Raw genomic sequence first — 27,132 nt, 5'->3', positions numbered from 1 at the left:
AGCAAAGAGAAATGTCGATACGATAAATAATATATTTTAAAATTTGGCTTGAAATAAACAATCTAATTAAACTCTTTAAGCGACGATTGGATTTATTTTTGATAAGATATTGAATTCTTGACTCGGAATATAAAATTTGTTAAAATGGCTTCGGAAATATGTTAAACATTATTTACGAATCTTACAGTGTTGGTAAAAAGTGGAGTTGATTACTTTGGTCCTTTTAAAGAGCTCATTTATTACATAGATACATATGTGAGAATTTTGTTTTTGTAAAATATTGACTTAATTGTTATAATAATTTCTAAGTAAAGAAATATAATTAAAAAAATTCTTTTACTTATTTTTGTATAATTGCCAATTTGTTTAAATTCTTCATGTTTTTTTTTACTATTCTTTGTGAATTAAAAGAAAATGCCTCGGTTAACCTGTTATCTAGTATAAAACCAATCACAAAATCGGTTATTAAAAAACTCCAATTATTTAAAATTCCTAGTAGATACTCATTGCAGTATCATTAATAAGTACAGATTAAGTCTCTTAAGAAAGGTGAGGGATGGTCTCGTGCCACATTGCTACGCCCATTGCCAAAAGAACGTGTTTGCCCACACATTTTGTGCCGAAGAGGTATCGAACGAAAGAACAGTGGTTCGTTAATTTTCATCACACGGAAGAGGCTACGCACGGTGTCTCGAATTCATTAAAGGAATTGGTAAAGTGTGCTCCATTACCAGCGTGGCCGTTTCCCCGCTCTTGACTAATTATCATCGAGCAATTAACAACCGTTGATTGCCGTTAACGGTGCGAGCGCGCGAGCGTGTTAGACTCGGTCGAACCCCGCGCCGCGTGAAATAATTTCCTCCTGTTTGCGCTGTTGCAGCACGCGAGGGAGCATGCTCCTCGAGCATGGAGAAGGAAAAACTGAGGGAAACTGGCGGGAAAACCGGAGGATCTAATTTTGATACAAAGAACTTAGACAAGAAATTTTCGTTGGCACCTTTGATGTTTGCCCCCAGAGTTTGATGTGCTTTGTACAGCCAGTGTTGTCAGTTCTCTGGAAACATGCAGAGTGTTCAGGGTGCTACAGGTGGGGAAAAATTAAGGGCAGGGTTTATCAATTTATTTTGGCTTGTGACTTTCTTTCGAACATCGGCTACTTCTATGGCCACCTTCTCCCTTTCTTGTTTTCCCATCTCCATTTTTTTCTCTTATCGTATTATCGTCTTATCATATCGTCCCCATTGATAAATTCTGATTTAAGGGACAATTTTAGATCTCGAAATAAGACGTAAATCTAGAATGATAAAGTTGTGATTGGGCACGGTAGTTCGTAGAACAGGATATAATTTTGCTAATAACAATCCTGCCAGTTTATTAGTCCTACTTTTATATCATATAGTGAAATGTGTCTGACTTGGGACTTATTCTACTGTCGACGTACATTAGGCAGGTCAGAGTATGGTCAGACACAGCGAAATCAGTAGAATATGTAAGTCTCGAGTCAGGAATATATCACGTGCATTTTAGCTGTTTTCCTGACTCGAAAATAAAGTATCAAACACAACTTCGTCTATCTTCGTTTTCGTCTTTTTTTTATACTACCCTTGGCAAAAGTTTTCTACCAAACGCAATAATACAAAACTATTTACAAATGTTGTAGTGTTTTAAATATTTTTAAAATGCTATCGTATCAAATCCATCTAATATTTCCATACGTTTTATATTCATAGCGTGAAACTAGCTTTACTTTAAACTAGCGTGATTTTTTTTATTCAAGATCATTTAAAGGTAATAATGTCATAGTTATTATTCGTTTTGATGTGCACTATAATGCTGCATCACAAAAAGTACATGTTAATGTGCATAAAAATGGCGGCGATGACTTACAAAACTCGAAGAAAAAAAAAGAACATACGACTCAAACGATTTTGAGACAAAAAAAATAATATTCTTAGCTCTGAACTAAACAAATAACAAAGATATTAGGATATGCAAGATGAAACACCATTTATTCTGTAATTTCATAATATGTCATTTCACAATCCATTTTTAAAACTTACTATATACTTTAAAGATTCCTTTTTGAGCCTTCGTTTGTTAATTACAAACTTTTAAGGGCTAGTAAGGTTCGTTTGAAATTCAACGAACGAAGTAGCATCATTGTCAGCGCGAATTCCGTGACTGAGGTCAGACAATAGGGAGCAATGATCATCGTAACCACTGTCTGGGTCGAATATTGTAGAATTCTACCACAGCCACACGAGGCGATTACCCTCTTATGTTAGTGATAATGATAGTCATCGTCTTTTTTAAACACCTATAGTTAACAAACAGAGACTCAACTGCATTTTCATTATCCCTGAGTGTCAGCGTATTTTGAAGTACAGAATTTGTAGTGGAAAATCTTGTGAACCTATAAGATGAAAAGAAAAAGGGGGACATTATCTACTACTTACTTAACAATATTTACTCTGTATAAATCTTATCAATAATCATTCAGGGATGTCGTATTAGAATTGTAAGAAGAAAGTATTGATTTGGTGCAAGGAAGTATGTAATATTATACTTATTGTACATACATGTACAGTTTCATCATATATTAAGTTGTAATGACCAAAAAGTCGAGGGTTACATATCTTTGGAGAATATTCCTCATAAGAATTGTAAATACTCAGAATTAACAAATAATACTGTATTGATACTATTATTTTTTAATTTATAACTATAATTATTATTTACTCATACATTTATTATTGAAAATTAGAAATAATAGTAAATTTATGTATTTAAAAATACTGCATGCAATTAAATGAAAATCAAACATTTTTGGCTTGTGACGATATGCTTTCGAGAAGATCATTTCCATCACTAATCATATCCTAAATCAGAAATCATCAATCTTCTTTTCATTTATTTTCCTCGTTTTTCTCAAGAAGACATTGTTTTCACGGAATAATTATGCTGCGTTTGAATGAAATGTTAGTTTTCCCTTGTGTATTGTTACCTTTATGTTCCTTGGAGGAAACAACACAGTAGAGATGAAAATCAACAGTGTACGTGTTGCTCGTTAATTTTTCTTATTTTTCTTCCTTTCTTCCTTCTTCATTCTATAAGAAGCAACATTGTTATCAGGGCGATTACATGGAGGTAACAGCCTGATGCGGGCATGAATAATGCATACGCATGTAGTTTTCATATTTTAATCAAGCCTCTGGCATGTAACTTCCATGACAATGTTTCAAACGCATGTACACTTTTCTCGACGATGATAATGATTTCTGGCCAGTGGAGAGATTTTCCTTTTCGCGAGAAATGTTTAAATCGTAATGATAGAAAAGTATGCGTCGTTACAGATCAGCGAGTCAAGCTTTGCGACCTTAATTGCCGAGTTAATTTATTTTTATGGAAATGATAATTGAAGTTAAGTCGATTTCTAATATCCTCTGTTGCATTTACTCTTAATTAACTTGAAAGTCGGTTTTTTAAAAAAACGATAAGAAACGTATTCGTTTCAGCGATAAGGTCAGTCTTGTGGAATAATATTAAAGAATCCAAAGAAGGAAAGAAAAGTTAATTTTGATACATATTTATTACTGTACACAAATATTCTTCATTTATAAGTATTAAACAGATGAGATCGATAAATGTTAATGGATTAATTATAGTCCAAGGGTAGTTGATTGTAACATTCAGCATATATGTATATGTCTTTTGTGCCCTTTAACGAGGGTAAAATCGATATTTAAGGGATATACTCAAAGCTCCTGACATCTCGATTACTAACAAACTTCCTTGCATACAAAAATTTAAAACAGTAATGTTATTACTGATCACTTATGCAAGGTGGGCCAAAAATAATTCTGACTTCTTTGAATTATAAATTTTGTAAAAATAAATAAATACACAAACTTTAATTAGATAGTATTTTTTCTAAAGATACGTGGAAGATTATGTTCATGAAATGGTCCTTTCTTATCGTTTAGAAATTAGAATTTTTTTCATAGTATTTATCATTATTTCACGCAGTTTGAAAATTTAAGTGATAATTAATTTTCTTCTGTAGTATTATTTAGTTTTGACTTTCGCAAAATGCATAAATTATCAGTAAATTGTGAATCTAAGAATTAATATCTAACTGCAGGGCAAACAAAACATTTGTAATGTTAAAATTGCGTCATAATTGTCTTTGAATTAAAATAACTGAGCAATTGCTTTTGAAGTAAATTTCCAGAATTCTCGCACTCTGATAAGCTGAATTCTTATCCATCATAAACTTTTTGGGTTAAACTTCGTATTCGACGAAAAAAACAGTGGTAAAATTATTACAAGGAAAATATACAATTTTTCAGAACAAGAAACTGACATACGAGCCACCCTGTATAATTTATCAATTAATTTAAGCAAAAGTATAACTTTACTAAAACATAATCCTAAAAATAAACATCTAGATACTATAATACCAGCAGAAAAGAACATCTACCTACTACTCTATGCAAAAACCTACTCATTTTTCTTATTACAACTTTCTCATGAAACAACTTTTTCTGCTTTCGACATAGAAACTGTAGAAAGGTCTTTCTAATTCCAAAATAGCCTCCGCCTCATTCTCTGTAATATGAAATACACCGCCGTCTCGATGAAGCAAAAACTACCCTTTTCTGGAGCATTTTCCGATTGCATTTCCCCTTTAAAATTCCCCATGCTCGGTTTTTTTTGTTATCAAAGCCTTCCCTTTTGATTCTGTCTCGTCGACTCGTCGATTTTTCTGCGCAACAGAGGGTTTCTAGGATCGCAAAAAAATCGCACTTTGGCAGCGACTTCTCACGAACGAACGAAAGCCACCGTATGCACCGAGCCGAGTGCACAGACGAATGCACTCGGCTGCGCGAGCGTTGCACGCGGCGCCATTTAATTACGTGACGTTAATCTCGCTCTGTGCAACGTAACGAGCTGTACGATTTCGCGAAAAATTTCCGGCGTCTAACGGCGAACACACGACGAGACGCCTATCGTTGCTTTCGACGAGCAGCCCTTAAGATCTTGGGTGCATTGTACCGAAATCAAAAGTAACCGAATCGCGCGAATATTCCAATTAAAAAGTAATTAAAAGCGAGCATTCAACGTTGTTTCCTTTGTCGATGATATTTAGTTTGGCAACTTTGGCAACACTTTTTTAACGTGATTAAAGGTCATCCTATAAACAATGTCGCTGAAGACGAATGTACTACTCAAAAAATTAGTATTTATAATTATATTTAATCGTTGAAGCGTAGAATACTATTTTGTACTATTATTCGTCATTTGTTTAGAAATTATTTTTAACCCTTTTCTGTTAAAACTATTTTGTAGAGACTCATTTGAGATACAGCATGAAGTGAGAAATGATATCATTTATTTGATGACCTATTACTGTGGGATATGATTAAACTGCGGATTTTCATAACAATAATAGTAATGTGATATAATGAAAAAATAATATAATAGTAAGCCCTTTGGTATCTCCTATAAATATACAATAAAAACAGCAAATGAGGTTAATAACAGTATTTTAAACATAGTTTGAAATAGTTGATAACAAAGAATTTCTGAAAGAGGATATTGTTTCGTGAAAGATTTATGCGTATAGATATCGAAAATTCATAAATGCAAAAAAGGAAAGAATGCGCATAACATACAAAAACGTACAAAATATGAAAAGTAAAATACAGGTTGAACTAGTTGAAGAATGAAACAAATTTCTACTTATTGTTAGATTCTACTTCATGACATATTTTTATGAAGATAAATATCCGCAATCTAGATATGAAATACTACTAAAGAATTAATATTATTACATATGCCTTCATCATAAGCTCGCTATATCTGACTTATCTTAGAATTATTTGGAGCAAACGAGACTTGCTTTCAAGGACTCTTACTTATATCTTTGAGGAGATAGAAGTAAAGCATCAAGACATAAGTAGATCTCAGAAACAGGTCTCTCGTTATAAGTTCATCATCAAGCAGTTGTGAGTTTGTAGGGAGGACACCTGTACATTCCTGTTTTGAACACCTGTCTGTGAAAGAAATTAATAATAGGTTCACCTATGATATATAAATCTATAGTACATTTTGTGATACTTTTGGTTAGTAGATAATATTGTATAATAATTGAGTTTTAAATAGATATTTATTTATTTGTCATCAGAAAACCATAGAAATTATTGATGTAGACGGAGATGGCAAAATTGAGATTTAAGAAACTATGTATTGCTTTAAAGCATGAAGTCAAGTAATTGTGAAAAACAGTCAAAAATTTTTATATTCTTATTTGATTCTAGTACATAAAAGAACCACTCGTATTTAAAGTAGTCTTTTTTATTTAAATATTTCAGTTTTAGTTACTAGAAAATGAAGAATGCGCATACTTTAAATACACACCTTAAAAAACAAAAATTTTAAGTTTTACTAAAATTTGAAAGTAGAAATTAAAAACATTCTTCGTCAATTGAAGTCCACGTTTTAACTTCAGGATAATAGTAACTAAAATACATTGCAGTCTATAAAAAATGATTAATTTATTTACATACAAAGAATTGAATTTATTTAACAATTAAGGTTTAGAAATACTTACTTAAAAAGTAAATTAAAAATGAAAGTCCTTGCCTGAAAACTTTGAATCTTTTTATATGCATACTTTATTTCCACAGGAATAAAGAATAATATAATACGGATTAGCGTTTAATGATTGATTATTTTAATAAAGTTATACAGTCATGAAATTAAAACTAACGTCATGCGAAATATTTTCTTCGAAGTGACACAGGAGCATACGATTGTTATAATAGTTATAACAATAGCTTTTTCACATAAATCATTGATATAACATTATAAGTATAACGGTGCTTTGATGGGCTATGACTCTATATAGAATTGTAAATGTAACAAAATTGTCAATACAATAATGCTTTCAGGGTTTCTGGCTTCAGAATTTATGCATACAAATGCTAGTGTACTCTTACCAGCAACTGAATATTTATAATCGTTCAACTATGTATGTATAAAAATGGAAACGATCATTAAAAATGGAAATATACACGAAATGGATAGTGAATTTAAAATCAAGCTGTGAAAAAAAAATTAAAAAATGTAAAAGGCTGCTTTCATCCCTCTATTTTTTTCTGCATCTACAAGTAGACATTTTTGTGAACTTTTTTAAATGAAATTTACAAAATAAAAAATTTATTTTATAAATAGAAAAATTTTAAGTTTACAATTTAAAATAAGATTAAAGTTGAGTGTGGAATTTGTAACAATTCTACTAGTTTCGTGTTATTAAATTTGTAGAATCCTTTGAAATTTCAACGTTTTTAAGAGAAAAGTTAATTCTCTACAGAAAAGTTAACAATCCTCAGTCATCACTATACTCAGTTGTATGAATTGTGAAATGTATGAGAAATGTAAAAAAATGTTGAGATCTTTAAATCACTTTGATTTGTCATAAATTGAATTCTAAAATAATTGAACTTTGTAAACCTATAGAATTTTTTGCACTTCTAAAACCTTTAAATTTCTGGAGTACTCAAAAATAGAAGGATCTTGAAATCGCTTATAAAAAATTACTATTATCATGTTGTGGTCCCCTCTGTGTCATAAAATTTTTATAAACAAAGTTTCTTCTTCACATCTCCAAAAATAACAGATATATTTAAGGTGGTCAAAATTATTCCACTCTATGTGTAAAATAACCCAATGTGGTCAAATACATAACCCAATTGTGGCCCAAATACATACTTATAAATGAGCTTCTAACGAAAAGATACTCTAATATAAATTTTTACAATTCGTCCTACTACTAAAAAAATTCCCCAAATACTTCAAAATGGTTTCTGATATCTTCAGTCTCAAATTGATCGAACCTCTTCATTTTCTTGAATTGTCTAAAAGTTCCATAGTACTTCACAATGGCTTCTAGCATCTTGATTCCCAAATTGATCGAATGACCCATCTTCTTAAATTCTCTATAATCCTCAAATAACCCTATTCAGTAATGAAGTACTGAGCTGTAGGAACTTCTAGCACTCTTTCAATTCCACCCTCAAAACAGAGTTACAGATGACTCTATGGAATATGGAAACAGTGATATCTCACAAAACTCGTCGCATCGTCGCGTCCATTCTACGTGAAAGAGTTCAAAGCGGACGTGCATCGCTGCAGGAGAAATAAAAGAAGCCAGAAAGGAAGAACGGCGCTAGGAAAGGGAAAAGAGAAAAAAAAAGGGAAGGAAACATAGTGGAGGCTTCCGTGGCGCGTGTCCAAGTGGCAGCTGATGCACTTGGTCCGAAGCCTATGCGTCTGAGGGTTTTGTCTTCGTATAAACGCACGAGTGGCCCATGCTAGACTATCTCTTTCAACCCTCCTCCCTACTCCCATTGTCTCACCCCTTCCTCGTGGACGCGTTGAAGTCAAACGGCTCTCGTCGCTGCCGAGACAATGGCAGAAGTCTCCGTCGAGGATTTATCGAGAGCGCGAACAGCGAGCCGGCTCGCTTTTAAAGGGTATTTGTTCCTTGCGACGACCAGCAGACGCTGACGATGAATGTCCCATTCGTTATCTTGCGAAATTTCAACAGATTCGGTCGTTGCTTTGTGTCAAACCATTTCAAATACTATGAGGATCTTATGTCCTTAGGTGTAAGGCAAAATGACCTACGTCTAATGCTTCTATTGTTAACATATTGGCGTTTAAGGACTTTAACTTCAGTATTGTCTTATGAACTCGTCTCTTCTGGAATCCTTATTCTTAGGTGAACTAATTCTTTTCTCTTTTCTTGGTTTGATGTAGAATAGGATCCAAATCAGACACAATAAAGTCAGTAGAATAAGTCTCAAGTTAGACACAGCAAGGGTTAGTTAATAGAATAAGTCCTAAGTCAGACACGTTTCATGGGAACTTCAGAAATTTTTTAAACAATTAATAACTTTGAAATAAAGTCTCAAACGCAATTTTGTCATTCTTGGTTTTTGTTCTATTTTGGCATGTAGAATCATCCTTTACAGTTTCTGATATTTAATGTTGAACAACTTGTACTATTACTATCATAAGGTTTAGCCACCACACTGGTCTATTATAGTAGATCTCAATTAAGAAGTTGCAGTATCTTAAAAATATGTGTTTTTGTTTTAACTTTGTGTATTGTTTGCGTAACTTTCGCATAAAAATTTGATTCCATTCATCTTTGTGATACTTCATCTTTATATTTATTTGTTTAATATAGTCTAACAGTTTTCTTTTTTGTTAACTGTATTTAACTTTTCGCAACTCTAATTACTACAAAAACAGGTTTACCTACTCAATTGCTTACTTGCTTATTTTTGCCGTTATAAGTAAATATTTTGTCAAAAACGTAGCTATAACCGTACGACTCATTTGCACTTATAACTATGTACATAAATTAATGTAAGAATTTTAACTTTATAAGCTTGATGCTCACACTAAGCCGTGAGCTTATAACGAATAAACATAGCTCTATAAATATAGGTGGCATCTCTCCCCGAACTGAAAACTAAATGAACAGTTGATATACTAAAAGTCGAACATTGGAAATTCATTATTTGTCAATATTTTTTTCTCAATCAATTTGAATTATGATAGTATTAATTGAAAGAAACTTCATTAATAAACGTCAGAATTTAGAATATGTCATTGACATGTGTAACATTTCATTCAATGAAATTATTAATTATTTGTATCTACTATTATTTTAACGCCAAGGACATAAGAAATTATACAGTACTACTTTGTAAATGTCAGAATTGAATAAGTTGATCGATTTCTTTGTAAGCCTATTGCTTCGGGAATAAGCTATCTGAATATTGGAATACTTACGTACTTTACATTGTCTAGGTCACGACATTTTAGATTGTCTTCAAGTTTAACCGAATACTTGGCCTAGAATTCGAGTGTAAAGCACTTGATGTAAGGAGCTGAACTGTAGAGGAGTATTTTTACTGTTGCAATCAACCAGTTAACATGTATTAAAGATGACATAAACAAGATTCATTCTGTAAATTTTTTATTATGAAAACATAAATGTTACATTACATACATGTGGATATGTATTTGAAGATTCTGTTGTTTTACAAATCTATTAGATGATCTGTTAATACGCTTTTGAAGCGCTAGAATAGTTCTGTGGTTGTAATGTAAAACAGTATAAATTACATATTTTTATTTTCATGGAATTAATTATATGTGCAGTAATTAATAATGTTTGAAGTTTTGTGATTCAATTCATCATGTACATACAGTGATAAACTGCGTTTTGTTATATTCTCGTTTTCAAGGAAAATGTTACTTTAATCTAATTTTCCTTTGCTAAAAATATCTTGTACTTCAATTCAGATATAGACTAAAATTAGTTGAACATATTATTTATATCATGTTACTTTATAATCATAGAGTTATTTCGACTATCTAAGTCATGAGATCTTTAAGTTTTTTCGAAACTTAGTATGCATTTAACTTAAAGTTTAGAGCTGAAACTCCTGATACATGAAGCCTGCTGCATGATGTCAATTTTTATTATTGAAATCATGAAAGTAGCTTTTATTGCAAATAATTTTATGCGAAAGCAAAATTCAATATTTTAAAAAGTAACAATAAACAAATTGACTTTATTGGAATCTCCAAATTCATTAAATGTCTACAAAAGTACAACTTCATACAATTTAATTGTTTTTTGTGTATTAATCTATAATCTAGACGTTTCCTGAAGCAGTGCATTAGAAGTAGTGACAAGAGGGTGTGAGAAGTCAGTTACTATTCAGCTGTTGCTCTAAATTCTAAGCATATGGGGTGTGTGAATGAACATTGCGTGAAGTTGCTTTCACAGATGCTTTCACACAAAAAATAAATTAGACATGAATCTTATCAAAAACTTATGACGTATTTTTGACAAACTTCAAAAAGTAAATTATCAATCTACAAAAGTTTATTGAAAATCAGAAAAGTGAAATAATTATTGTTTATGACTTAAATATTTAATAATTTACACACTTCTAAAAACTAAATAAGAAATTCACTATGATGCCCAATTTTAATCAACGATCTTAATCTGAATATTTACGTTGAAATTTAAATAGTCGTTTACTTTAAGTTCAAACAAAACAATAGATATACTCTTACTAAACTCAATGATATTTTACAAAGATAAGATATTAGATTGATTTTTTAATTATGTGATCCAAAATTTAGTAAAATTCATTACTTTTATATCTTTTTCCAACTACATATTTGTTATAATCAAGCAAGTGTCCTAATATTTACTTTTAAACAGAGATGCATTTATATGTATATGAAAGAATGTATAAGATTCTCCACTCCCCATCTCAGTGTTCTACGATTAAATAATCCAAATATACTCTAATAACAAAGATTACAGAAAGCATCCCACTTGATACCATCCGCAAATTTCTAGCATCGCGAAGCAACACGAAAACATGTTCGGAGAAACTTCAGCTTTGTAGAGGAGGGAAAACGAATAAACTGATGCCTAAGGTGGCATCAAAGCCTCCCAAGAGGCGAAACATCTGCCTGTCGGCTGTTCGAAACTCGTGCCACGCTGCACGCGTGCTATTGCCCACGCACACATATTCGAGGTGCCTCGAAACGTGCACCTGGCTTCACATTTTTTACCCCTTGGGAGCAGCCCCGGCTGCCTGGTCGAATGCTTTCTTTCTTCTTCAATGAGCTACACTTTGCGAGGATACCTACTGCAAATATTCAAGCCCTTCCTCTCGCGATAAAGTGCCAGTGAATAGGGCGCTGAAGCGCATTTGACAACTTGTTAATTCAACGAAAGAAGCATCAAATTAGGACACGAGTGAGAGAAATTTTCTTTCATTCCCTTGGGAGCTAAAATGCAGTACAGTATACCCTTGCTATAAGCTCGTTGCTAAATTCAGTACAACTCAAGATTATTTTGAGCCAGCGAATGGTGCTTACAGATATATCTTCGATGAGATCAAAGTGAGCTACCGATCCATGGATTGAATTGCATGAAATCATATGAAATTAATTAAAGTCATCAATTTGTTGTGTACTCGTTCATATTTGCACACAAGCACATGATATTCGAAATAGCCAAAATCGGTTATTATTTATACAAATTTGCACAAATTCGTACGAAAACAACGAAAATTAGGTTCGTTAATCATTCGTGCAAATGTGCATGAAAGAGCCCGAAGTAGCTGAAATTGCTAAATTCAATAATTAATTATACAAACCTACGCAGAACGAGATGGGATTAACCAAAATCGTTAAATTTGCTTATTATTCCCACCAAGTTGCATAAAGTAATAAGGAATTAATTAAAAATATGAAATTCGTCTGTTATAACTTTGTAACATGACTCTGCTATGGAATGGGCAACAGTGGGCGTTCTTTTGAAAGAAATATTTCATTAAAAGTGTATTCGACAGGGGCATTAATTTTTCACCGCTAGCATAGATAGTACACCTGTAGCTATAAGGCAAAACAACCTACACTACATTTTCAAAAAATTCGAATTAAAGCCTTAATTGAAATCTATAATGTAGAACTTATGTTTTCAGAAAGAAACAAAATGGGCATTAAAAGAATTTTTTCACTTAAAAACAAGAAGTGAAAGAGTCACAGTCCATAAGATAGTACTGAAATTGAAAATTTTAAACGCCAATATCTCGAAAATAAAATCATGTGATTTAGGTCATTTTGTTTTACAGCCACAGATATGTCGTAAGCAGTAAATATGCGGAAGTAACTCATACATCATAAGCATTTCTTGAAAAAGTATTCTGTTCTGCAGTCTCTGCATCAATGTCGTGATTCCCTGGAAATACCATTTTAATAACATACCACACATTGTTTCGTAGACTTTTATTTAGTTATGGGTTGAACAATTGACGGAAAATGTTTTTTTTAGTAAACGAGAGGGTTTAAAGTTCGAAATTTTCTTAAATTTACGTGTCTTCTTTCACATTTTTCTATAATTCTTTCTGTGTGATCCAGTATAAAATTCAAACTAGCCAAAATCCAACATGAATTCAAACCAGTCATTTACTATATTATGGAATGTCGTTTCATCATCTGATGAAGCTAGTTGCAATGCTTGCAAAATGTTGCGATATTTCTTCCGAAAGATCATGATTTATATTTGAAAGCCTCAACAGGCTCTAAAAACTTCAAATCCCTGATTGTTACCTAATGTTCACACCTAACGACTGTGCGTGTCTGTTTTGGTTTCAGAAACCACAAAACTATACACTGTATTCTCTTTGTCAAATCGATAAACACAGTACAAAACAGAAAGATCCATATTTTAAAGAGATTCTATAATTTTTAAAAATTCAAGAGGTGGAGTTAATCACTTTGGCTTGTCAGTGGCTTAGTTATTAATTATAGAAAAGCTATCATTTCAGTCATTCAGTAATATATCATGAACGTAATAAATTTACTTCAGCGATGCTTGCTAAGTCTTCTGTTCCATCTTCCCTTATTCGCAAGAATTAAAGAACATGTTCCAAGCTATCAACATTATTCATTTCTTTTCTCATTTAAATAAGATCAAGCTTCCAAGGGGTCCGTAGTCTGTTAGAGCAACGTTGAAGGAATATCCTGGATGAATTGTCCTCACACAGACCCGATCCTCCTGTCCTGCAACGTCCCTTTTGCCACATACGGTTGCGTATTCTACAAAAGAAAGCTTCCTTTTTCATCCAGCAAATCCGACAGTTTTGTTCCCAATGCCCACTTTTATCGCTCCAGTTCTTCACAATGAGGTCCTGTGGGACTCTTAGTAACTTCAGGTACATTCAGCTCCTTCTACTATAAAGTATAGAGGTCATTACAATCTTGGAGTGCAAACTCGGCGGTTTCCTCGTGGGTTAAGCTTCCGCTTCCTAAATTCTTAAATGAAAAATTGGAAAATGGAAGATTCAGTACTTCTCAATCTCTCGTATCGAGGAGTGGATGCAGCCCCTTTCAGTTGCGTGACGTGGTTCCCTTCCTCTTGAAAGCCAATCAGCGTACTTTTTAGGCCTCTCCACGCAGCCTGTAAACACTATTTGCTTATCCTGTACATCTTGGCCCTTACGTCAGACGCTTAATTGACGAGCATTGCATAAGGTGTGGAAGGTTGAGTGTCACGGCCATCATCATCATTGGCAGTAGCCGCCGTATACCTGCTGACACGCATGTGAAAGTCGATACATGGTTTCTTCAGGGCTGTTTTGCGAGAGAGCCCTCTCCTTTCAAGAAACAATGCATTTCGTTGAGGGGTGTCTCTTAATTTATTTCAGAATTAATATTTAATTTGGTGTAATTAACATGTTTGTAAGATAGACAAATGTACATTTAGTCTACTTTATTAAAACAGTTAGAATACCTAATTTAATTAGGTAACAGCGATTCTTGCTGTATTTTGTTTTCTGTACATTATCTGTTTTCTTTATTTTCATGTTATTTTCACATTACTGTTCATATTACTATTATTTTTTGATTTTTATCGCATTTGTGTTTGTAAAATTCAACAAAATTGTATTATTTTATTTAGAAATATTATATATGCTTCACGAAGTAATGTAGAAGTATATTTACAATTTAGAGTGATTATCGATTTTAATTCCGTTCTATTTTTTTTATCAGTTTGTTTTTGTTGAATTGCTCTTTCATCTCCTCTTCAATTAATAACCGAGTATCTGAGCACTCATGTATAATTTTCCTTGCGTTAACTTTTCGTGTTTTTCTGAAAGTATCATCAAACTGTTGCAGATTCACGTTATTTGCACATTTTTATGTAAATTCATGTTTTGTAGAAAAATTTATACTGAAAGTTTTACATAATTATACTTCGAGAAACCTGGGAATCCAGTTGTACATATAAGGGTTAACATGTTCTATATTGCAACACAAGTTTAAGTCATTGGTAGTCTAGTAACATTATTGTATTTAATCTCGTAACATAACAACGCTTTAGTGGAATATTTGGAATATAATTCTTTTTACTAATGTGACTCATTGATCAACGATAAGACTTAAAAAGACGATCAATAACAAATCTTTATCTCAAGTTATTTATTGTAATATTTGATGTGGATTAGATTATCAGTAAATTCAATTTTATCTTCATTGTCATATTTTTGGTATTTTGCGCGGCTGATTTATCTACAACAATTGTATATGATACAGTATTTACTTACTATAAGCTCGTGGCTTATTTCGTTGAATTACTGTTGTTTTCTGTTTACGTCACCTCTGATAAGATAAATATGAACCATTGATACCCAAATTAACGTTAGAAGTGTGTTGTTTGCATTTTATAAGCTCGTTATTTGTAGCAAATCGTGCGATCATAGCAAGTAAGTACTATACATCGTATCTATATGTATCTAGTTTTTCGTAACAGGACTTTTTCATGTAAATGTCTAGAGATATCGAACAATTTTATAAAACAATAACTATTCAAGATATCAATTTTAAACTTTGAGCATTTGCCTATACACATTTTACCTTTCCATATGATTTTTTTATGCGAAAGTACTTAATAATTACTAATATATGTATATAGTACTATCTTTGTTCTTTTCAGAAATTTCAATAAAATTCTTTAGATAACGTATTTTGCAAACCCAACATTCTCAAAAAAATTTGGAAAGAAAAAAATTGATAATTTCAAAGTACTACATAAAATGAGTCTTAAATTTCTTATATGCTTTATGTACAATAATGCACAGATTCAGTGACATATGTTCAAAACAATTATTAATTATAATATATAATTATTACGTATATTAATTTTATAAACTATTTTAGGATATTTCTTCTTTTACCTGCTTCATGTTCAATTAAATCATGGAGGGCTTGTTTTTCTTTTAAATCTTGTTCCAAGAAACAGAATATCTAAGTTCTTTGTGAACAAATTCATAGTATTTTGTTCAGATTAACTAACTTGTAGTTACAAGTGAATTCACGTAATTTAAGACCACTTTACTACTCTGAATTTATTATTTACTATTCTTGAAATGTCCTGCCAAGTTGCTGTTCTCGTCCTTGTTAGTCAAATTGCTTAGCTTCAAGTCACTTGTACTCAAGTTACTTGAGACCATTTCATCAATTTGAACCTGCTATTTTACCAGATTTGAAATACCTTTTCAAATTAGAAGTGAAGTTGAGACTCTCCCAACTTTTCCTAAATTGAAATAACATATCTTGAATGGTATGAATTTGTATAATGTACACTTTGTATAGTGTACTCTGTAAAAAATAATTATTATCATCCCTTTTCAATACAATTTTAGGTGTCTACTGTTTTAAGTTAAAGTAATTGAATTCAAGAGGCCTAAATTCAAGTAATACTTGACTAACCTCAACCAAACATAAACCACTATAATAGTTGAACATTAACTGACGCGTTTCGTCTCAATATGACTACCACTACCTCTAATCCATTACTCAAACGAACACCCAAACCACGAATCAGTACCTCCAATAATGTGACGCCCCTTCCAAAACATCGTCCCGAGTCTAATAATTCGCACAGCTCTTTATCTAAATCAAACAAACAAACAAAAGAAATGAAAGGTAGCCAATCTCAGTCTGACCTCCTCCAATCCTCAAGACCACTTCCTCCTCCCCAACAACAAAAATTCCTCTTGAAAGATCTCCGTGTAACCTTCACACAGTTCTTCGACAGAAGAAGGGAGAGGGGGTTTAAATCGATCCTCTCGGAGAAGGTTGCTCGCCAGCTTCGAGGCCGGTGTGCACGTGCTCCCACCTTCTTCCCCCTTTCCTCCTGTTCACTGATTCCCGATCCTCGTGTCGAGGACGAAGAATGCCTCCAGCTGCCAGCTGCTCACCGAGCTCCTTCTCGATCGGTCGATCCTGCGATCAGAGTGCCAGGGTCCTTCCTGCAGTTCGGACCTTCCCCGAGTTCAAGTTCCTTCAACCCTCGAATCCTCCCTCTTCGACCTCAAACTCTTCTTTGTCAGTCAGTGGAACATCGCGGTCTCGTTGCGTGTCAGTGACGTGAAAGGGCACTTCCTGCTGAATACTCAGTGAAGTTTCGTGGGTGGAGACCTTAAATGAAATTGTGGTGGCGCGAAAAGGAGGCTCAACATGGTCGTCTGCGTTCCTGGCTTTCTCACGGGGTGCGTAGCCCCGTGCTGGTTGCACGGGGGTGAATTTCGATCGACTCGGTGACTCATCGCGTGATTCACAGCCGCGAAAACGGTTTTACGAATCGGTGATTGCTGGCAGCTGGTGGACAAACACTGGCGCTGTTTTACGGCTGTCGAAGGTTGCACATGACGCGAAGGACAGTTTTCTCTTCGCAACTTGTGCCTTGAAATTCGATCACTCTTAAAGCGAGTGTTCAAATCCTGGGCCCCCTAATATCTCTGTGCCAAATTAAGGTGGGATTTTCTGTACGCGTTGGATTCCGCAGCTAAGTGTAACATTCAACGCAAGCAATGTTTTTGAGTATCCGGGTGATTTACTGTGTTTGTATTACTGCGTGACTCGTGTGTTTAAGGCATTCAGTTTGTGGTTGTTCTCTCGACATGTTTTTATTACACTGTAATAATTTCGTACTGGCCATTGCGTTCGCCAAATGTTGATTCTTTGATCAAAAACGTGATTTGCAAGGGAAGGGCCTTAACTTGTCGATTTCGATTTTAATGTGCTGTTAGTAGTATCTTTACACGATTTTTGTACATGGTACAGATCCACCGTGTAAAAAGAGACCCAGAAGTACTTAGTCGATAACTTTGAAGATATAAACAATTCAATTCTACATAAATATACATATACATATACATATACTGTATAAGTACTAAAGTGACAAAGTAGAATTTTTTAAATAAGATCATCAAAGTTAGATGATGTTAATACTGAAGAATATAACCAATCCTTAATCAATCATACAGTTGTACTTTCGCTGCAATTCAACCTTTGTCTATTCCAAATTTGCAATCGGGGTGGCAATGCATAAGTTTTATTTTCGTATTAATTTTACGATGTGTACGAAAATCTCACCTTAACCCCTTACAACCCAGTAATATTAGACGGATACATTGTCAAATTGATTTAGATACAAAATCAAAGGTGTTTATTTTATTATGAAATCACTTTGTCTAATTTATCCCCCGTGTTTTATCTCTCAAATTAGCTTACCAAAGTTTTTTTAAAAGAAAATTGTTTTTTATGTTATACTATATTATATTATATTATATTATATATTATTATAAGTAATATATATACTATAATATATATTATTATATATTTCTAAGATATTTCTAAGTGTGTTTATGGTTCATATATATTTTATATTGGTTTTTATTTATATTTTAATAATGTTCGAAAATTGTTGAATTAAAACTATGTTCTTAAGGGTTAATAGAATTGGTTTGTTCTTGTAGCAGATTGACAAGGTAGTACTTGTGAGAGATATGGTAGTAGCAGTGAAACTTTTACGGAAAGCTGAGTATAAAATGTCAGTAATAAGTGTACTACTAATTATGGCGGTGATAGTACGTCAACAGCCTGAAAGTTTGTTAAATTTTTGTTTTAATTTACTTATTTTACACAAATTTGATACATGTTATTTCGTTTAGTTTATTTTTAGTTCAGTTTAAAGCAAAATGTTAAAATATTATGTCTGCTAATATTTACAAAAAATATTATGCTTTCTACTTCATGTTATCAAAATAAAAGTATTTTATTGATCAACATTTCGATCTGTATTTGTAACAATTTTTATTTGAACAGTTTTTATTTGAACAATTTTTATTTTATTTAAACTCTCTATCACACCATAATATTTGAAATTTTATTTCATGTATGTTTCTCTTCTCAAAAATACCGTAGCGAAATCACTGTAACCGTATTATAAAAAGTAGTTTAACAAAGAGAAAGGCACATAATACTTACTTTAATTGAAGAATTTCTATAACTTATTTTTTATACCACTGTCGATTCAATCACTTTATAACTACATGGAGTGTAATAATAAATAAGAGTTGTGAATAACCGAAGTAACTGTAAAGCTACTATTATATCAGCTAAGACATAAATTTTCACACCTGATATTTCATATTAAATATTTTCATTCAATCTTGAATATCAGAATGCTCTAATACATAACAGTTTCTTTAAATTCCCGTTACACAATATTTTTATCAAATCCTTATAGAATTGTACCACTCAACTTTAAAATCTCTCATCGTTCGGCGTAGACCTTCATCTACCTTTAAGGCGATTCTTATTGATAAAACTCGTGGGTGGTATTTAAACGACTTGCAATGAGCAATGCTCCGGAAGAAGAAACCGTTCGTTTGCTTTTCTATTTTGCGTGTCAATGACTTCTACGGTGCAATGAAATGAAATACACGAAGTTACATAAAATAAAATATTTACAAATAATGGAATATATAAATTAAATATTTCTCTTGCAATAAAACGTAGATTTTCTTTATAGTCATAAAAATGTCAGAAAATGAAGCAATTTTAGAAAACAAATTTATCTCGCTTACAAAAAATTTAGTGTAATGACAGTCTTAAGGTGTAACTTATTTTTTTGTACTTGCATAAATATTAATTTATTAAATACACCTACAAATTAACTTGGTACTGTTAAACTACACAATCTAGCAATGTTTCCATTTTACATATAAATTCCTTCCCGCCCTTTTACAATTTTAAATATAGACTTCTAAAATGATAAATGTGGACACTTTTGGAGATGATTTCAAACATTAAAATTGTTCTTAATTTTCCGTGAATAAATATTAAATTTTGTGAAAGAATGCACCAAACTAACTTTATACATAATAATCAAATAATAAGTACGTATATTATGCAACAACTGTGCATAAGAATAATATTATTAATAACAATGGAGCAATACAAAATTATTTTCAAACGATACATTTGAATAATAGTTATTTCAGTTAAACTGCTACCATATAGCTCTACAAACGCATTTCGGTGGAAATCGTAGGCCTATCTTCTCTTCCTCCTTCTCCACCTCCCCTCGATAAGTGAAATCTCCGGAAATCACGTTTGGCAATCACGTGCTGACCGGATATTGAATAAAGCGGCGGCGCTGCTCTCAAATATAATGAAAAACAAGATGAGTGCTCGAAATTACCTTACCAATTGCTCCCTCTGAATCCGTTGCAGCTTATTCGTTATTCTGCTGGCAAAGCTAGCCACGATTTTATAGTTCCACTTATATGAAAATATTATCTAAAGTATTGCTACAGTCTATAAATGGTTAAATCGTTTATGAATCTTTATGTTAATAGTGAACTTTACGTGGACGCTCTTAAAGAATCTTTCATCCTATTTTAGCATTACTTGTGACTTAAACAGTTTTAAAAACAATTGATGTTTTATTCTGTTTAAGTCTTTATTTGTCACTAGAATTGAAATTGTGGGTTTTTGTAAGGATATGTAACTTGGGACGATGTTTCTGCTTTTTTACTTTTTTGTTTAATTTTATTCTACATTAAACTGAAATAAATTTTACATGGTACAACAGGACTTCGATTAATTAGATTTCAGTTATTCGCAGTATTTTTTATTCACAATTAGTGTTATTCGATGTAACAATAATAAGAAGACAGTAGAATATCAATTACCTAATCTACTGAAAATAATAAAATCAGTGGCAATTGGTAAGCTAATTAATCGAGGTCTCCCTGTATACGTAAAAGATGAAATAAGTATGCCCAAATTAATTAACTTTATAAAGTAGACAGTAAACAAATTTGATATTACAAACATAAAATTATTCTTCAAAACGTAAAAAATAGAAAAAGTGGAATGAGTCTCACAATGAGTGTTTTAACTGCTGCTTTAGTACTTAGTTAGTAGGTGTAACATTAAACTAAATGTCCAGATAAAATATACCTCTTGGATTAAATCTGACTACGATCTTTACTCGCTATAATCACGCACGCGACTTGTTACAAGTAACGATCTTATAGACCGCAAAATGTTAATTAAGTCTTGACGGTAGATAAGATTATAAAGAGAATATTTTCTAGTTATGGATTTTGAGATTCGTTAGAACAGACAATTAGTTTTTTATCGCAATGTTATCAAGTGAATGTAAATTATATTTACAAGTCGTTCGCGCTATGAAAGCAGTACACTTTCTTTGCCAAATCGGGACTTCCCTCGACAAAGAAGTTAATAGCCATCGTGAAATCTAAGGGAAAGGTAGTCGATAGAAGTAGCTTAAACGTTAGTTGCTTTTTACAATCAACTCGTTCTTCGCGTGCAATATCATTAGCGTGAAAGTAGTCTCCCTCGAAGGGATTGAGTGCAGTGAACGTACGACAATGCTCCTGCAACATAATTCCTTTAAATGATTTATCAAAATCAATATGACTTTACTGAAAATAATAGACTTTTTGTTCAGGAAAAAAAAACATGTTACGTTGTACATTAGATATATATATTCTAAGGTCGAACATACTTGATAAAAAAATGTTCAGTATCTTTTCGTTTTGCAATACTAATGTCTTAAAGCTAACACATGTATATACTACATTAAATAGGTGACAAGATGTTATACTTTAAGTGATACATACGTTGGAAAAGGGCAGTATAACAAAGAAGATTTAATACATTTTACTGTACATATCTTTTATAGCGCAAAGTTTAGAAAGCTTTAAACATTCACGATGGTTGTAAGAAACAGCGGGACTGATCTAAGTTAGCACTAAATCCAGAATATTCATCTAGCGGTAACTTAATTTAATTTTTTATTTGTTCATTGCATTCGAAAGTACACTATAAACATCCAAAATATTTATTCAATATAGATTTTTCATTTATATAGAGAATGTATTTTTCCATCGAAATTATACTGCAAACTTTAACACATTCACCGCCATGATAGTCATGAGTGACTGATGTATTCAGTTGATAATGGTTTTGGATTCCCATTATTAATACTCATAAAGCATAGATAAAAATATAAAGAAATGAAATAAAAGAATGTAAATATATGAATATATGTAAGTATCTATAAACAAGGAAGTCCAGCGTGACTACTATAGTGATTATACTGCTTAATAATAATATGCAGTCTTCATTATATTCACATCGTTCTGCAATTGAAATAGAATATTACATCGCTAAAAAATAGCAACAAATAGTAGAGTACAAAAGTATGCAATATTATACACCTGGGATATAATGTAATAGATGAGACTAAAAATAATCAGCTGCTGTTAAATCAAATATATTTCAATAACCATTTGCGACACCCTATACGCAGGATATTTCAAAACTAGTGGTACAAGCGAGAAGGTGCTGATTCTCTATGCAAAAATAGATCGGAAATATAAAATAAATTTATTTGATACCATTTTCGAGAAAATTGACTGAATTTTAGACGAAGTACAGTTTCAGGCATTTGAGGGATAAATAGGGAGAGGGGAATGTTTCTAACTTGCAATAGAGAAAATCAGTGATCATACCGCGAGTGTTCCCCCCACCTTATATACTCTTCAAATTCAATTTTCTCAAAAACGAAATGCAACGCCAAAATATTTTATTCTATATTTTCAACTTATTTTTGTACGTAGAATTACTACCTTTCTGCTTATGCCACCAATTCTAGGACACCCTGTATATATATTCTACCTTCTACAGCGCATGTCGATACTCGCACGTTCTACTCCATTGTTCACTGCTACAACAAATTTCTGTTTTTTGTTACAGTTTCCCGTCGAAGATGGAGAGGCCGTCGCAGCACACCTCGAACGTCAGCCAGGTCCATGGGACTGGGATGCACGGGGTGTACTCTTCTGGCAGTCAGACGTCCCTCATGACGTCGTACATCACGGGCCAGTCGTACGTTCAAAACCAAAACTACGGACACGGCCCCTACAATTCGTCGTCGAACGTGCGAGTGTACTCCCACACGGGATACAATCAACCGCAGAGTTATGGCACCATGGTTCAGGGCTACGGTGGTCAACCTCAGACAGGGTATCAGCAGAATCACCTTAAAAAAGGACCCGTACGTAACGGAGACGTGCTGAAGAGATGCCGGCTGCAGACTGCGTAAGATTCCATTGGTTTAATCGACTGTCTCTTTGTATGCGGAATTCCGATTCGATAATAGTGGCCTAAAGTTTGAATTCACTTCGGCTTCTCTGTCAGTTTGCTTATTACTCTGGACTTCATCTCCAATCCTGTTTGGTTGCTCTTGGAACAACGTTATATGTTGACTTTTGCGTTGTTTTAAACTTGAAATTGGATCTGAAGCCACTCGGCTCAGCTTCACTATGTCGAAAGCATGGAGCGCACGTCTTCGTTGCTGAAATTGCATTTCAATACCTCACACTGCAAACAACTGTTTATAGTTCGAACACTATACTCCACTAACAACTGTGACTATAATTAACTCCACTCACCACTCACACGAAACATCCAATCTTTCACGAGCTACAGACATCTGCCCCGAATCCTATAGCAAAAAGCATATTGTATCATCATTCTTTGCTTCTTAAACAGGTACGAGCTGTCACAGGACCTCTTGGACAAGCAGATCGAAATGCTGGAACGGAAGTACGGCGGTGTGAAGGCGAGGAATGCCGCGTTGACCATACAACGAGCGTTCCGTAGATATACTTTGCTGAAGAAATTCGCAGCGATCACTGCGATGGCCAAAGCAGAGAAGAGACTGAGCAGAAAGCTGCAAGAAACACAGGATCGTTCGGGGAACATGAACGAGCATGAGAGAATGGTCTACCATAGTCAGATTTATATTCAACAACCGCAGACAGCAAACAGGCCGATGCCCATCAGAAGCATGTCTCTGAGAGAAAGGAGGCACGTGGAGAACTCTCAGTCGCCCATACCGAGAAGCCAAAGCGGCAGGTGCGAGGTTCAAGTTGTTGGCCATCAGCACGCGAATCATAATATCCATCAGAGCGGCAGGCACACGCCCTCTCTGGCGCCTAGCCCTTGCAACAGACATCAACAGTTGCCTCCGAGTCCATGCTGGGAATCCAGCTCCCAAGAGAGTGGGTCTAGCATTCACTATTATAATCCACAGGTATTGAAACTTTCTTTGGTGATATTGAATATCTTTATTGGCGTTATTTATATTTCACGTTGATATGATTCAATTATTGGGGAATTCAAGGAAATTTAGAATTGGAAATAATAGTCCTTTCCGTTTTCTTGAGATGATTATAAATGATTTTCTGTAGATAGTACCTGGAAATGAAGAATTAATTTATGGAATGAAATGTGAGGGATATTAAGGAGGGTTACTGTGATAATTGAAAAGTTCATACAAATAATGAGCTCTTAATTATAACATTATTGTGTTTCTTCGTTTTACTTGATTTTTAAACTTTATGTTTTTCTATTATTGTACATAATTTACTGATAGTAAGAACTAAACTGATTTATAGAGTATTGCGAAGTTTGCTGAATCCTTAAATAGTCATAGGAAAAACATCAAGCACTATTTGTAAATAGTGCAATTTCTTGTTTACGAAATATTGCGGTCTACGAATAGAAAGGGCAGGCAGAGTTTGCTCTGCTTACAATTTTTCTTCATTCAAGCAACTTTAAGGTTTATGGTTTAAGCTCCAAGAAATTATTCTGCAAGTTTGCAAAATTCATTACATCTCATAAACGAAGAGAGATAGAACATATGTTTGTATAAACTTTTTTCATTATTTTTAGGCGTACAATGAGCTTCTGAAGTGAGTCCCACATATTATGAAGCGCCCTGTATAATTCTTGTATCCTTTCAATTAAAAATCCCTTTAACCATAATTTCCATCACTAAGTATGTTTCAGAACTTAAAGCAATAACTGTCCTAATTATCCTAGTACTGTAATGATAAACAAAATTTATGTAACTGTTTTCAGGAAACTCTTTGTGGGATCAGGCAAGAGACACCTCCGCGAGATTTATTGAGGACACCTTGCACATCACCGTCAACCCCTCATAATCTTCAGACGTCTGTGCCTCAGAATTGGAGCAATGCCAGTCATCTGGGCTCCGGCGGTAGATCCAGAGGCTCTGCGAAAAAGGTCCCGCCGGAAGTGCCAAAGAGAACGTCTTCCATCACCTCCAGATCCATGGAGCCACGTCATAATGGCCTTAGCAAGAGCGTCGAAAATGGCAGCCTTAGCTCTGTGCAGAGTTCTGGCAGCGATTCCACTAATTGTGAGAGTTCCGAGGGTGACGCTCAAAGGGGATCACCTGTCTGGAAGCACAAAGGAATCGTAAGTTCCCCCTTCTAGCCTTTGTTCCACTCTTTCTTGCCCTTCTATTGACTATTGTGCTTAAGAAATTAATGAAAATAGATGTATCTGATGACTGCTGACAGTCATTTGCTTAATTCCTATTATTTTGTTACAAAGAAGTTGGAGATCATAGACACTAATTGCAAGAAAGAATGATGAGTACAACCAAAGAAGCAATAGTAATGATAGCCTGTTTCGAAGCTTAAGAAACTTGGAATAATTGATGAAAGTAAGAGGAATATTGTAAAATTATGCATATTAATTAGAATAATTGTCTGTCCTTTAGTCAAGTTCACCAGAACACCAGGAATGTGCAAACCACACCGCTGATTCCACCAACATGATGAATAGTGTAAAAGATCTCAGTCATTCGCACGCAAGTTCCGGTTATCAGTTGCCACTGATGGACCATCAAGAAAATATGCCTCAAACCAGCTACAAAGTGTCAGAGACAGTCAGAAAACGTCAATACAGAGTCGGCCTAAATCTCTTCAACAAGAAGCCAGAGAGGGGAATCAGTTATCTAATCAGAAGAGGATTCTTAGAGAACAGTCCCCAGGGCGTTGCAAGATTCTTAATTAGCAGAAAAGGACTGTCCAAACAGATGATTGGAGAATATCTTGGGAATCTGCAAAATACCTTCAACATGGCTGTGCTTGAGTGAGTGACTTACTGCCGTTTCATATTTCTTCTACTTCGATAGAGGAAAGTAACAAACCCAACTGATGTAGCGTTACACTCGGTGAAAGCTAATGTATTTATTTATCACTAGTGATCAGTGATCAACGTAGCGGAAATGGACTATTTAGTACCGTTGTTCACTTTTATTTGCCATAGAAAGTACATCGTTTTCACTTGTCGCTATTTTTGTCGGAGTGCTATTGTTTCGATAGGATCATTACTTACTTTCCTCTGCTTTGCTAACTTTTTGTACAGTACTGTAAGAAAATATAGATCCAAAGGAAAGAAAAATTAGTCATGTTACTCTCCAAGTAACATATTAATCGTACAATAAATAAAATTTATTTCAAAGAATCGTACTAAAATAACGACATAATCTTTCAGATGCTTCTCCCAAGAGTTAGACCTCTCAGGTATGCAAGTAGACGTAGCCTTGAGAAAATTCCAAGCATATTTTAGAATGCCTGGAGAGGCTCAGAAGATAGAACGACTAATGGAAGTCTTTAGTCAGCGTTATTGCCAATGTAATCCCGATGTGGTAGCCAGGCTAAGGTCTGCAGACACTGTGTTTGTCCTAGCCTTTGCCATCATAATGTTAAATACCGATTTACATACGCCAAACTTGAAACCAGAACGTAGAATGAGATTGGAAGATTTCGTAAAGAATCTTAGAGGCATTGACGATTGTGGAGATATAGACAGAGATATACTAGTTGGCATTTATGAAAGAGTGAAGGAAAACGAATTCAAACCTGGTTCAGACCATGTGTCTCAGGTAATGAAGGTCCAAGCTACGATTGTTGGAAAGAAACCTAATATGGCCTTGCCACACAGAAGATTAGTGTGCTACTGTAGATTATATGAAATCCCTGACATTCATAAGAAAGAAAGGCCTGGTGTGCACCAAAGAGAGGTATTCCTCTTCAACGACCTCCTTGTTGTGACGAAAATTTTGAGCAAAAAGAAGAACAGCGTTACCTACACCTTCAGGCAGAGCTTCCCACTTTGCGGAATGGTTGTCACACTGTTCGAAGTTCCTCGTAAGTTTTCATTACTTAGCATTTATTTTAGCATTTACTGCATTTACTTTTTATAACAGAATACATCTAAAATTCCACAATTATTTTTTTAGCAGTCTATATCTAG

General features: G+C 33.7%; 1 protein-coding gene across 6 annotated transcripts in view; it reads left to right on the top strand.

Moving 5' to 3' along the window:
• Positions 1 to 27,132, top strand: part of Siz (Brefeldin-resistant Arf-GEF family protein schizo) — a 135,702-nt gene that overhangs the window by 104,056 nt on the left and 4,514 nt on the right. For 5 of the 6 annotated variants that reach the window (XM_076375760.1, XM_076375765.1, XM_076375761.1 and 2 more), the window contains 5 exons: positions 22,753 to 23,097; positions 23,551 to 24,094; positions 24,925 to 25,284; positions 25,592 to 25,965; positions 26,371 to 27,026. In XM_076375760.1, coding sequence (XP_076231875.1) covers positions 22,753 to 23,097; positions 23,551 to 24,094; positions 24,925 to 25,284; positions 25,592 to 25,965; positions 26,371 to 27,026 — 2,279 coding nt within the window. The remainder of the gene's footprint in view (positions 1 to 22,752; positions 23,098 to 23,550; positions 24,095 to 24,924; positions 25,285 to 25,591; positions 25,966 to 26,370; positions 27,027 to 27,132) is intronic. The other variant, XM_076375764.1, reaches the window with a different exon arrangement.

This window comes from Calliopsis andreniformis, chromosome 3, assembly GCF_051401765.1.
Source record: "Calliopsis andreniformis isolate RMS-2024a chromosome 3, iyCalAndr_principal, whole genome shotgun sequence".
Taxonomy (NCBI): Eukaryota; Metazoa; Arthropoda; class Insecta; order Hymenoptera; family Andrenidae; genus Calliopsis; species Calliopsis andreniformis.
The sequence above is the reverse complement of the archived record's forward strand: the minus strand, read 5'-3'. Positions and strand labels throughout refer to the sequence as shown.